Below are 13,840 nucleotides of genomic sequence, written 5' to 3'. Positions count from 1 at the left end.
GATCACACACACACACACACAGTGACCACACACACACATAAATACACATCACATTTTCTTTTTTAAAATGCACTGGTTAAATAAAAATTTCAAAAGTCATATTATTATTATCAAACTGGAAGCTTGAAAAAAATAATCTTTTGTTGGATAAAGAGAGCTATTTTCAGGTTGTTTTATATGGAGTAAGGTTATACAGTGAAATTATAGCGACATTGGATGTTTATACTCTGAGTGTTATTTTGTTGAGTGTGGTGGCACACTTCTGTAATTCCAGAACTCAGGATGTTGAGGTGGGAGAATCAAGGCTAGCTTGGGCTACCTGATGAGACACCATCTCAGAACAAACAAAACATGAAGTAAAGCATATCCTAAGTACAAGGAGAAATGAACAGTAATGAAATGGATGGACCAACCTTCACTTTTGACAAAATCTAATGAAAATGGAAATGTAGATTAAATAGAATGTCCTGGAGATTGCCCTTAACCATAGATCATTTAAAAATAATTATATTAGGTTGCAAAGAGCTCTCACTAAATCCTTGACATGGAACCTAAGTAGGACATGTTTTCTAATTCAATGAAGACTGACATTAACAGATCTATAGAAGAGCAAGCACTCAATTGCTTAGCAATGAGAAAAGACAGTTCATGGAATAGAAATCAGGCACAAACTGGAGCTGCTGCTCAGTATGTGCTTGACATGTGTGCAGCCATGGTGCAGCATCAGCACTATGAAACATGAGCAGGACCAAAGCAGCAGGTGCAAACTGTCCATTGCATGAGACCAAACCATGCTCAGAAGTTCACAGCCTCAAGTGTCTTCAGCACTGAGCTAAATATGAAAATGTACCAAATTCATTTTATTTTATCAAAAAAGGACAAAAGCATCCATAGAAAAGGTTCTGATTAGATACAAAACTAGACATATCTAGGAAGAGGGAATCTTATCTGGGGAATTGTGTCCATCAGACTGGAGGGCAGGCAAGGCTGCACGCACATTTTCTTGCCTAATAATTAATGTGGTAGGGCCCAGCCCATTGTGGGTGGTGCCATCCCTAGGCTTGTGGTCCTGGGTTGTTTCAGAAAGCAGACTGAGCAAGTCATGGGGAGCAAGCAGCATCCCTTCTTGGTCTCTGCTTCAGTTTGTGCCTTGAGGTTCTTACTCTGCTTGAAGTTCCTGCCTTGACTTCCAACAATGATGAAGTAACTTGTAAGTCAAATAAAGCCTCTCCTCTCCAATGATTTTGCTTATGGCGTTTATCACAGCAAAAGAAAATAAACTAGGACAGAAATGTTATGAAAAATAGTAAGAACAAAACCAAAGTGTGCCAGGTGTGGTAATGTGCCAGGTGTGATAATGTCATCTGTAATTCCAGCACTTGTGAGGTGAAGGTAAAGGACTAAAAGTTCTTGACCAGCCAGAACTATGTGACTAGATTCTGCTCTTCCTTTTCTCCCACAGGAAGCTGGGACATAGCTTGGTGGTGCAGTGCTTGTCTAGAGTGTACAAAGCTCTAGGTTTGATCCCTGTTGCTGAAAAAGAAATTAGAAATCAGGAAAAAATTTTAAGACCAATAAATAATTTCAAGTGTTTGTGTATAAGACCTGTGAGTAAACAAATGTGAGCTGCTCAAAAAAGGCAAACCGAGAACACACTGAGGCAGAAGCCAGCCAGGTACCATCTCAAAACTCAACAATGAAAAGTATATTGTAAGTCACTTGGTTTTAAAGATAATCCATTGAAATAGATAATTTCATATAAAATATATGACCAAAATTGAGTGACACAGGAGCAAAATAACTTTTAAAGCTCCAGATGAAACTGATGGAGGTAAATGTCAAGAATCTCTGAAAATGTTTGAGTTCTGGATGACTTTGCAAGTGAGCTGCAAGTCTTCAAGGGCGATGCTCCTGCCTTGTTTAAACTCCAGTGGAGAAGGAGAGAGGTGGAGTCTTCCTGGTTTGTGTTATAAAAGTTATGGCTGAATGCCCTGAAAGTGGACTGCTCAAGCTCACATGAGAAAATGTGTATACAAATCCTTAACAGGACTCTAACAACAAACTCAGAAGAGTGTGGGAGCCCACAGTAACTCTATTTCCATATTGTCTTAAGGTCAGAGAGTTCAAACTTATTCTTGCTCCCCAAGGTCAAATAGCAGGATGTTTGGCCAAAGGTGTGGCTACTTGATGTCTTGCTCTTCAAGGCCAATTAGCAGGATTTTAACTTAGAGTGTGGTTACTAGATGTTTTGAGAATTAAGGAGGTAATTACACTTGTTTGTCCCTTGGACCACGGAAAAGAGGTCTTTTGCCCTCCTCTTTTGCTTGGGATATAAAAGGGTATGAGAAATAAATTTGAGGTGTCTGCAGTATTCACTTAGAGCCTTCCAGACTCTATCTTTTGTCTTTTGTCACTTTCTTTTCTCAATCCTCACTCCCTTTTTCAGGCATGTTCAACAGGTTGGCTGGTCCCTATAGAAGAGTATTTTTAAAACAATGTGCCAGAAGAAGGAATTAGGGCCAAGGAGATGGTTTTGTTGGTAAAGCAGTTGCACACAAACATGAGGACATCTGCTTGTCACTAGAACCCATGTTTTTTTTTTTTTAAGCCAAGTATGTTGGGACACATTTGTAATCCCAGCACTGGGGAGGTGGAAACAGGGGGAGCACTAGGGCTACCAGCCTAGCTGACTTAGGAAGTTCCAGGCCAGTGAGAGACCCTGACTCAAAAGATGTGGTGAGCTATACCTGAGGATCAAACCCTAAGGTTGAACTCTAGTCTTCATGTGTATGTGCTTACATGTAAACTTGCTTGCATTCATGTACACACACACACACACACACACACACAGGACCAGAGATGATTTATTTCATATATTTCAAAAGAGCCCAGTATTCAGAGTCTGTCACTATAACTCATTGTGATAATTGCTCAAGGGGTAAAAAAGGAATCAATGACCCAAATGCATTTTATAAAACTCAAAATCCATTTCTGAGAAAGAGACATGATGAGCTAGAAGTCAAAGACATTTTCTCAACATGATAAAGAATAACGATCTCAAACTTTGTGGTTAAAGAATCCCATCAACATCAGATGCAAGACAAGGATAACCATTCTCTAAATTATTAAACATTATTCTGAAGCCTCAGGGGATAAAACCAGAAAAAAAAAACAAGGGCAAGATGCTGGTAGATGGAGGCAAAATGACAATGTTTTCAGATTATTTGATTTTCTAGATATTAAATGCAAGGCCAGTTAGATGGCTCAGTGGGTAACAGAGCTTTCCACCAAGGACCTCACATGGTAGGAGGAGAAAACCAACTCCTGTGGGTGAGTTTCTGACTCCATACTCATGCTATGGCACATACATACTCACACGCATACACATGTTTGTACACACACACACACACACACACACACACACACACACACACGAATAGCATGTTTGCAAACTCAAGAGAATATGTATATGTACATTCAAGAAAAAAATGAATAAAGTTTCATTTATGACAATGAAGTTATATATTATTTCCTGGATGGGCTTAAGACACAGTCAGATTGCATAGAAATAACCAGAAAGCCTTGCTAGTAGATATTATAGGACCAGCAGATTCTAACCAATTCTTGGAAATATTTTTAAATTACCTCCCACATTCTAGGTATAGTATTCTAAGAACCAACCATACACATTTCCCCCATGGAGACTGTATTCTAAAATAAAAGTGAAGAATTTCCCCTCATCTACAAAATCAATCCCAATACAATCCAATTCAAAATCCCCAAAGAATTATTTTAAGGTGTAGAAAAATAGGGCCTGACAGAATGACAATTCCAAAATTACTTTATAGAATAAATTTGTACAAGAGGTTAAAATAAATAGGTGTCTAAATACAGTCCTTTGTCTTATTGTCTAGGCACATGGCCAAGGGCAGAAGACACAAAGGAGACCAACAGAGGGCTCTCTCTGTTCTGTAAGAAAACATTCTACAATATGAAAAATGCTGTGAACAAAGTTAAAAGGCAAAGGAGAAACTGAAAAATATAGCTATAATATATTCGACATGTCATAGGGAAGTAGCATTAAATTTATAAAATTTTGAAAACTTATACAAAACATACCAATAGGAAAATTGGCAAAATATGTGAATAAACATTTTACCATAAAAAAAACATGAAGTTTTAGGTACAGCCTGCCTCGAGGGAAATGAGATGGTAACTAACAGTCTAAGACGAGGTACAGGAAGGGTGATGCCCACCACACTGTTGAGAGCAAGGTTGGCACAATCTTTTTCTCTAGGACCACAATCTGCATTATGCATGATGTCTTCAGGCACATATTTGCATTCCTCTAGAAATTCTCGAAATTTATCTTCAGAAGACAGCTCAGCTATTTCATCATTTTCTCACTATGATTTATCTTTAAAATACATCTATGCATATAGCATCAAATTTATTTACCAGGACAATTACAACATTGTAGTTCATAACAGCAAAAAGCTGAACACATTCTAAAAATCTAATGGAGTATTGATTCAATGGCATGCACCCACAAAAATCATATGGCAGAACCATATTTATGATGCAAAATTTCAGTTGATATGCCATTAAAATTATATGTGTAATGTGATTGTATTCTTGCTTTCAATAAGCTATCTATATTAAGAGAAAAAAGTTGGAAAGATACATCAAAAATATTGCTAACGGTGATTTTGGAGTTCTCGGAACACAGGAGTGGGCTTTGGCTTCTCTTTCTCTAATTTTTCCTTAGCCCCAGCCATCACCCTATATGTCTGAGTCATATGGAGTGAGGGCTGCTTCAAGGCTGTGGGCAAGAGCTGCACATTCCAGGAAGGGAGCCCACGCATAGCCATAGCTCCTCTCACAGCTCAATAGCCACCATCCTGCCTGGTCTCCTGGCTCCCCTCTTCTCTTCTTATGCCCTGAAGTCACCTCCACCCTTTCCATTCCTGCCATCACTGACAATTCTCCTGTGGGTCTTTAATTCACAACATCAGAAGCAGAGCCAGGCATCTCTCCACCCAGGCCTGCTAATGCAACTGCAGCTTGCCCATTGCCTAGCAACCAAGCTGCTCCCGGTGCTTCCTCCTCCCTTCCCCACCTCATGCCTCCTCCTCCGCTCCTGGCAGACACCCAGACACCCACATACTCATGGAAGAAGCTGGGAAGACTGCGTGGGAGGTGCTGGCCATGAAGTCCGCGATCTGCCGTAGCGCCCAGATGTTGGAGGAATTGTTTCCTTTCTTCATCTGCTCCTGGATGAGACCTTCCAGCTCCTCCCTGAAAGACTGCAGCAGGCCGAGGGGTTGGTGCCCAGTCCTCATAGAGAGCTGAGGGCCCACAGGTCCCCACAGGACACTGAAGCCCCACAGGTTCCTAGGGATTGGTGCCAGGCTCCTCATAGAACCGAGGACCCTGGAGATCCCCAGGAGCTGAGAACAAAGCAAGTCCAGAGGAGCTGCTCCCTGGCCGCTGCACTCCTCTCCTGTAGCACCTCACAGGAGGACAGCTCCCGAAACTCTCCAGGGGACTGGTTGTCCACCTCTTCAGAAAGGCTAAGGACCCTGAAGGTTCCCCAGAGGCAGGTTCACTAGGGCCTCTGGTCCCTCCTCAGATTGTTGTATAGGTATTTAAGGAGACTCTGGGGGTGGACCTGGGCACCCACTTTCTGTGGGGTTAGACCATATTCCAGCTCCCTTCTTATGTGTGATGGTCAAGGCCGTCCCAGGCATGGTAGGACTTCACTTTAGATAGAATTAACTGATTGAGAAAGTATGCCACCCTCCCTTCCCCATTAGCACACCCCAGGCTCTGCCCACACATCTCAGTTTCTCTGTATTCTTAATGATTGGATAGAAGGAGATGGAGAAGGACTGGAGGGCTTCTTCAGCAGCTTCCACTGTGGTACACCTAAGCTCAGGTTTTCATCCCACTACACTGTGAACTTTTTATGTTGCTGGCCAGGTGGTGGGAGGAAGCATGGAAGGAATAGGGAGCTCTATGAGACTGAGGATCCCGTGAAAGAGGTAAAGAAGCAAGGCTCCTGTGTCCCCATACCCCGCTTCACCCACTAACCATGGCCAATGCTGCTCCACTCTGCCACCCTCCTGGTGACTCTCTGCATGCCTGGGGGTTGCCTCACTCCAAGACCTGTAAGAACCTGATGTCTTCCTCCAAGCTCCTGACACAAATACCCTAGCCTCAATCCTTCCCACTCTCCAAGCAGTCTGTGTGCTCCTGGTGGAAACTGCCCACAGACTATGGGATGCCCTGTTTCAAAAGGCCCTGGGGAAGTCAGCTTCCTCCCTGGGCTTCCCAGCCTATGTCCTGCTGAGCCCCAAGCACCATCCCCCTATTCCTCCCCACATCCCTCCTCTGCCCTTCTTTCCTATCCAAAGGCCAGCAGCACTCTTACTCTCCAGCCATGGATCCTTTCCGGGTACTACCTACCTGGGGAATGAGCTCTGAGGCCCTGTGAGGCCGGCACCAATACCCCCAGGTCTATAGACTCAGGGGCATCTAGGTCAGGCTGGCTCCTGTCCCATTGCTCCTCTTAACTCCCTTCCTCAGCCCTGGCTGGACATTCAGACTCTGCTTGCCCTACAGTGAGCAGAGGGCACCCTAGCCCAGCCCCATGGCGACCCATCCTTCAGTTTCTGTCATCCTATCTGTTGACTGTTTCAGGAAAGGAGAACTGGAAACTGAAGCTCAGATGTGGCATAGTGTACTGGGGCAGGGGTCTTCTCTCTGCCACTTTCTGAACAAGAATTTATGCATACCCCCAGGCCTGCCCTGGACTGGTGGTTAGGGAGGCAATCAAACACCCACACAGCCAAGCCAGTCTTCTGGTTCAGCAAGCCTAAACTGCCAAGACCCTGAATGAGGGAAGAGGGGCCACTGGTCTTTCGGGTCCCTGGGAAACCAGCCCTCCCTGCCCTGCCCACTCACAGGGCTCTGCAGGATCATGGTGACCCTCTTCTTCTGCTCCATCAGGTTGAAGTCCTGCCGCAGGTCAGCCGCACGGTTGCGAAGGCGCAGGTATTCAGGGTCATCCTCAGAAAACCGGTCAAAGTAGTGCTGCCCTTGAGAGGGTGGCGGTGAGGCCGCCTCAGGGACCGTGTCCTCGCTCATGGTCCTGCTAGGGCTTCAGTCCACTCTTGGAACCCTGTAGAAGGACAGGTGAGCACAGGCTGTGCTCCTATGGGCCAACTGCTTGCTGGGACAAAGGGTGGTGTGATTCACCATGCCCTGTAGCTACTTCCAGGTGAGAAGGCAGGTTGCCTCCTGGGATGATGACCCATAGAGGCTGCTAATGCACCGTCGGGTGCTGTGCAAATAAGGCTCCAGCTTGACTGATCGCATAGCAGTGTTAGAGGAGACTTCCTGGGTGGAAACATAGTCTGTAAACCTTTCTGAGTCTCTCTGTGTTGAATCCCTACAGAGTAGGGCAGAAGCTGCACCAATACCCATGGCATGTCAGTAAAAGGCCAACCTCTTTGTGTGGGCTGGAGTGTAGTTCATAGCAAAAAGCACTCGCCTAGCACATCCAGGCACTGGTTGCAGTCTATGCTCAGCGTCTTGGACAAATTATATAAATACCTTTTATTCTGTAGGCCTCTTTGAAAGCTATGGTTGAGAAATTCACTAAAGAACACTACTGCCAGGAACCAGGGTATAGCTCAACTGGGAGAATGATTGTCTAGCATGCTCCAGGAGTTGAATTCTACCCCAGCCATCACATAAATGGAGTATGGAGACACATACCTACAATCCCAGTATTCAGGAGGTGGAAACAGGAGGCTCGGGCATCAAAGTCACCATTGGCTATGCAGAGTTCAAGTCCAGCCTGGGATACATGAGACTCTGTCTTTTAAAAAGCCCTGCAATGGGTGTCATCTGACTGATCCTACTGGGCAGATATTTGGCAACAAGAGATGAGATGAGGGACTGGGGTTAGAAAAGATTGGAGAAACCCTGTCTCGACCCCCCCCCCCAAAAAAAAGGAATGGAGAGAAGGAGGAAGGGAGAGAGGAGAGAAAACTCTCTTAAAGTTATAAAACAGACTTGGCAGGACACAAGTCAAACACAGAGTACATGAGGACATCCAAACAGATTTGTCTTTTTCATCTAAGTCAGGGCTATCTGACCTTGAGCTTCTCTAAGCCACAGTCATGTATAAACTTCAAGCTTGAGAATCTCACAACTGAGTTACACCAAAAAAGTAAAATGAAATCTCAAAGTGTTTTAAATAAGCTTATGATCTTGTGTTGGACCTGTCTGTAGCTGTTCTGAGCCTCGTGTGTGCTCTAAAAGAAGAGAGGGGCCTGGGGCTGGGGGCCATTTCTGGTGAGCAGGTCTGGACTGAAGCCAGAGGCCTGCACTTTGAACAGCTCTGTCCCTTGACACCTGCATGGGCTCAGGGGTCTCTTTCCCTCTCTGCTCCACCTTATCCATTTCTCATTGAGGAGAGAACAGAATGACCCTTGGGCTCCATTCCAGCTCACACGGTACATGGCTGTGGAAGTTGGAGACAGATAGATCCATGTAGAAGAGACAGGAGGTTGGAGGATCTGGATGTTCTGGGACAAGGGGATCTCCTGCCTCCCCAGCCCTTGAAGCCAGTGCTGAACACTGGGCCTCCATTCTGCCTCCATTCAGCTCATCCCTGGATTTTGGGGTAAGAAGGAATGGAATGCAGGCTCAGAGGACACATCCCATCCAAGCTATGAAGATGTGTGGGGTAGCAGATTCTCTGGGTTGTAGCCAGAAGTTCTCCCATGGGTCCTGCCCACTCAGCTGCCACTGCTCTACCTGGTACCGCTGTAGAAAGCCAATCTCCATAGCACTTTAAATGCCCTGAGGCTTTGGGTGTTTGTGAAGTAGAAGCAAGAACCTCTGCCCCATGAATACCCTGGTATGATCATGGACATATGAGCTACCTGTACCCCAACACACATCCTCCTAGGAATCTAAGCCACCTGTTCCAGAAGCACACAGCTTTCTGCTTCCCTGGGCTTGGGGTGCTGTGGTCCAGCACAGCCAGTCCTGAGCTCTACTTGAGTCCATTTTGTCTATCAGAAAGACACTGGTCCTCTCATCTCCACTGCAGAGCAGCTGCCCTGCCATGACTGGCAGCTCTCTGGCTGTCTTCCCTGCTCAGAGTTCAGCCATGGTTCCAGATGTGCTCCCATGAGCATGGCTCTAACTCTGTCCCCAGGGATTCTGTGAAGTGAAGCGCCCCTTCTGCAACTCCCTTCCACAGTGCTGGCAGTGATCAGTTACCTGAAGATGGCTTAGTGGGTAAAGGTGGCAACACTGCAACAAAACCATCTGGGTTCAAATCTCAGCAATGCCATTTAGAAGCTGTATGGCCTTTGGCCTTTGGCCAGGTCACCTAACTACTAAGCATCAGTTAAGGAACATCAAAGTTTGGTATGTGAATATTTAAGACAGGGCCTGCTGCATGGCAACTGTGATAAAGTCTTTGTCTAGTCTTACTAGGTGCCTCTGAGGGGGTGTACTTTTCTTCCATTAGGAACTTCACGAGGCGAGGTAGTGGTTCATCTATAAGCAGATGCACACTAAACAACTATAATGATGTGTTTTAGCCAAAGAAGCCAATTAAGTCTTGAGCTCTATTAACACAAGGGACATAGAAAGGAAAATGATGCATCAGCCCAGAGATCACTGGGCAAGCTTCTGGGATGCTGCCCCAGTTCCTGCACCAAGATTCAAAACTCCTTTGGAATTTGTTCAAGGTCCAAAAGAGGAGGTTTTTTTTTTTTTTTTTTTTTTTTTTTTTTTTTTTACACTCAGCATGAAGTGGAGTTTGTGCTTTAAAAAAGGTGAGCCGCTATGGGCCTCAGAAAGCTTCCGGGGAGAGTCTGGCCACCCAGAAAGACCAGACGTGGAGCACAATTAGAAGTTAAGGGTTTCTGCTCCACACCATAAACATGCATGCACACGTTCTCATTCTCATGTTCACATTCTCACTCTCTCTCCCCAGCTCTCCCTTCCCCCCAGAGGTTGAGTTCCATTAAAAGACAAACGATCCATTCTTTTGCCTTAATGCTCCCTCTATAAGCTGGGCAGAGGGAGACTGCAGATACTTAGATTTTCACGGGGGCATGAGGGAGGATGTCCCACCAGCAGGAGCAGCTGATAAAGGAGGAGGGGACACTGAGTCAGTGTCTGGATGCTGGTGGCTCCTACACTCCTAGGGATAGGACCAGGTATGGAGTGATGACAATATTCTATGTAGCGCCTAGATAGATAGGGAGTTCAGAGCAAAGACTTGAGTGTCTGGACCATCACCCTCAGTTAACTTCCACCATGGCCTCCAAAAGCCACCAACCACTTACCAGTGGGCTGGACCAGGCTTGTCCAGTGTTTGTCTTCAGTAGCAGGTCTTCGCGACTAGGAAGGTGGGCACAACCACACGTCACACAGCCAGGTGGGAACTGCCAACAAAAGGTCAGACATCAGAACTTTGGCCACCTCACTGAGGCTTTTCATCTGCCTTACCCACAGATGCTAGGACCCACTTAAAAATGATCTGGAAGTGAGCATTATAAATGTTAAGCAAGGCTATCAACAGGCTAAGAAGGCTCCCAATGCCTTTATAAGCCAACTCCAATTTCCTTTAAAACCCCATTTTCTGGGTGTAGGCTGAGGGAGGAGGGAAGAAAGGAAGGAGGTGAGGAGGGCAGGGAAGAAGGAAGGGAGGAAGGAAGGTCTGAGGTGAGGAAGAGAAAGACAGGAGGAGGAAGGGAAGAGAGAGGAGAAAGGGGCAGAGGAGGGGACAAGGAAGGCAGGAAGAGGAGAAAGGGAAGAGGTAAGAAAGGACGGGAAGAGGCAGAGGGAGGGGAGGAAGAAGGAAGAGCAGGCGGCCATTACAGTTGCTCTGAGAGTGGGAGACACAGAATATATTGCCAGGAGAGAGGACTCCTGCCCAAGACCTCCCAAAATGCTTACTAGATTCACAGGGGCTAGGGTGAGGAATCTGAGGGTCACTCCCCAGAGACAGAACAGCCTGAAGGATACCACACCCTGGGGAAGTGGGTGGTCTAGGGCTGGAAATAACTTCACATAGAATGCAAAGAAGGAATGGACCCAGTCGGGAACAGACGGGTGAATCATCTAAAGGGGAAAGCCCCTGACAACCGACATGGGAAGTCACTCCCGCAACAACTCTGGGCCAAAGATCCTCAAAGATCAGTGGGCTCCCTCCCTCCCTCTCTCTCTCTCTCTCTCTCTCTCTCTCTCTCTCTCTCTGTGTGTGTGTGTGTGTGTGTGTGTGTGTGTGTGTGTGTGTAACTGAGAGCTCTTGTTTTCACCTAGATGTCCTGTTGCCCAGTCTCCAGGTGTTTGGCTTCCTCACCTAGGGCCAGCCTCCTCTACAGCTGTGGCTTAGCTCTGTTCTTTCCTTGTCCTGATGCTGGAGAAGGAGCCATATGGGGCTTGGCCTCTCAGTGAAGAGTCAGGAAGAATGGATTTGGAGATGTCCATGCCTATGCTCACGGAGACAGCTCCCTCTGCAGCCCAGCCAGTGGGACTGGAGCTTTACATCTCAGTACCCTGCAGTCTTCATGGCCAGCCCTGAGGCTCATCATGCTACCTCAGGGACTTGAAATGCTTCCAAGAGCCAGGCTCTATGTTTAGCATGTCTGGTATATGCTGGTGACCACTGAGCAGTGATTTTATTTATTAATGATTTTAGCTACAGAAGTATCATAGCTCCTTGGTCAATGAGTTTGAATTCAACACAGAACGAGCATACATTTGGTTTTAAAAAAGAAATTCATAATTATAGTTTTATATTTGGACACAAAGGAATGCCTGCCACTTTTGTAACAGAATCTCAGTTTGACTAAGTTTTGACTGAAAGAGCAGGAATTTAAGATGCCAGCTCCGTGCCCCTGTCAAAGGGTGCTGGGTTTTCAGCAGGACCGTGGCAGGTAGGGGCCAGGTTGCAGTTCTGGGACAGTGACTCTGGCAACCAGTTGGACAGTGTGTACACATGAACTCTCTCTCTCTCTCTCTCTCTCTCTCTCTCTCTCTCTCTCTCTCTCCTTCCCATTCTCTTTCCCTCCCTCCCTCTCCCGTCCCCTTGGAGAGGCTACCCATATAATGAAATCACACCCTGAGGTAACATTCGGTGTCTGTTCCACCCTCTATTCCCATCATGCTCTGAAGCTGCTCATGATTCTTGGGGATAACGGGGTCTTCCAGGAGTATCTTTTCCTCTTTACCTCCTCCTGACACTCAGGTGTCTTCTTTCTGGGGAATCTGTCCAATCTATCTGTCACTCACTTTCACTTGTTTTCATTCATCTTGCAACCCAACAACAACAGCTATTCCCAGAGTTCCCAGAGGATGGAAGGAGCTGTGTTTTTTTATGTTTCTTTGTTCTAGGTGTAGCACAGGACTGGTGTAAACTAGGTGCTGGATAAATGCTAACTGACCAAGCAAACATTTGACTAATGGTGCACTAGGAAGTAGGGTCAGCCCAACAAAACATCACCAGGTCCATCCAGTCCTCAGGCCCCAGAGACAAGGAAGGCCTAAGGGGAGTTTACAGCACACAGTGGAGGGACAGAAGCCAGGCAGCTCCTTACAAAGAAAGGTGGCACCCTGAGGACTAAGTCACAGCTCTGAAAACACTGTGCTCTTGATGTACAGCCCAAGGTCTGGCCCCTCAGGCCAGTCTGGAACAGACGCCAGCAGATCTCCTGCCACTTTAGTGGGGTGTCTCTGAACCAGAGCAGCCAGTCGGTCATAGGCTTGGTACACACAGCCTAAATAGTCATGAGCTGTTCTTCCCCTGCTGGTCACCACGGCCACAGGCTCAGCTGCCTGAAAGCCCAGCCCTGTCCCCTCCCAGGTCAGCTCTGAACAGGGCAGCCACAGGCACTTCCTGAATGTCTCCGGCATGGTAACAGAACCACAGCCTTTATCCTGCCAAACAAGCCCAAGTCCACATGCAACACTGACCCCAGGGTCCCAAGAAGCAGGTGATGTCCACATCATACACTGCATCACAACCCACAGCCCTCTCACTTTCCAAAATCCCCTTACCCTGGTTTGGTCTCACATAGGACGCTTGCTGTCTGCACATGAAGCCCTGGAGCCCTGAATGCCCCTCCCACTGTGGCCATATCTTTGCCTTGCACAGCTCTAGGCTCCAGGAGGCTGGAGGCACAGCTGTGTTGCAAGTCACTGCCAAGGGCATTTTCCTCCCTGTCTCATTGAGAGCAAGTCCCAGTGGGCCCTGGAGGATGCACTGGCTCCCTGGGGCTGAAAAGAACAGAGTGGACACAGAGAAGAACAGATAGGAGTCCACATGGCCAGACACTGCTAAAATCTAAAGAGTAAGGTGAATGACCGTTTCCTGCCACTTCAGTGGTGTGTTCTCTAGATCAGAACAGACAGTCACATGCTTGGCACACAGAGCCTAAACAGCCATGAGCTGCCCTCACCCTGCTGGTCACCACTACACAGACTAGATGCCTGAAAGCTGTCTCCTTCCAGGTCAATTATGGGCAAGGTAGCCACAGGCACTTGCTGCAAGCCTCACACAAGGCGTGTGAACCCACACTCACCTGTCCTCCATCCTTGTAGACTCCCACAAGTGGAAGAGGCCGCTGCCGTGGCCTTGCTGCTGCTATACAGAATAGATATGGGCAGTTAAATAAGAGACGCAGCCACACCCTGCCTGCCATGTTCAGATAAAGGCAGGATCTTGGGGGACACTTATCACCCTCACACGACTCGACTCCATTCTTCCATGTTCTGCCTCATATAATAACCACTGTGGTCATTT

At 46.7% G+C, this 13,840-nt stretch overlaps 1 protein-coding gene across 7 annotated transcripts in view; it reads right to left on the bottom strand.

Moving 5' to 3' along the window:
* The window catches only part of Add2 (adducin 2), a 42,950-nt gene extending 29,826 nt beyond the window's left edge, over positions 1-13,124 (bottom strand). The window contains exons 1-5 of one of the 7 annotated variants that reach the window (XM_035448745.1): positions 13,096-13,112; positions 10,380-10,478; positions 7,783-7,864; positions 6,967-7,183; positions 5,168-5,306 (exon numbers count right to left, since the gene is read on the bottom strand). In XM_035448745.1, the coding sequence (XP_035304636.1) occupies positions 5,168-5,306; positions 6,967-7,149 (322 nt within the window). In that variant the 5' untranslated portion in view covers positions 7,150-7,183; positions 7,783-7,864; positions 10,380-10,478; positions 13,096-13,112. The other 6 variants (XM_035448743.1, XM_035448744.1, XM_027428575.2 and 3 more) reach the window with 6 other exon arrangements.
* Between the last annotated feature and the right edge of the window lie 716 nt (positions 13,125-13,840).

Source organism: Cricetulus griseus, chromosome 8 (assembly GCF_003668045.3).
Source record: "Cricetulus griseus strain 17A/GY chromosome 8, alternate assembly CriGri-PICRH-1.0, whole genome shotgun sequence".
Taxonomy (NCBI): domain Eukaryota; kingdom Metazoa; phylum Chordata; class Mammalia; order Rodentia; family Cricetidae; genus Cricetulus; species Cricetulus griseus.
Note: the sequence above shows the minus strand (reverse complement) of the source record. Positions and strands in the feature narration are given on the sequence as shown.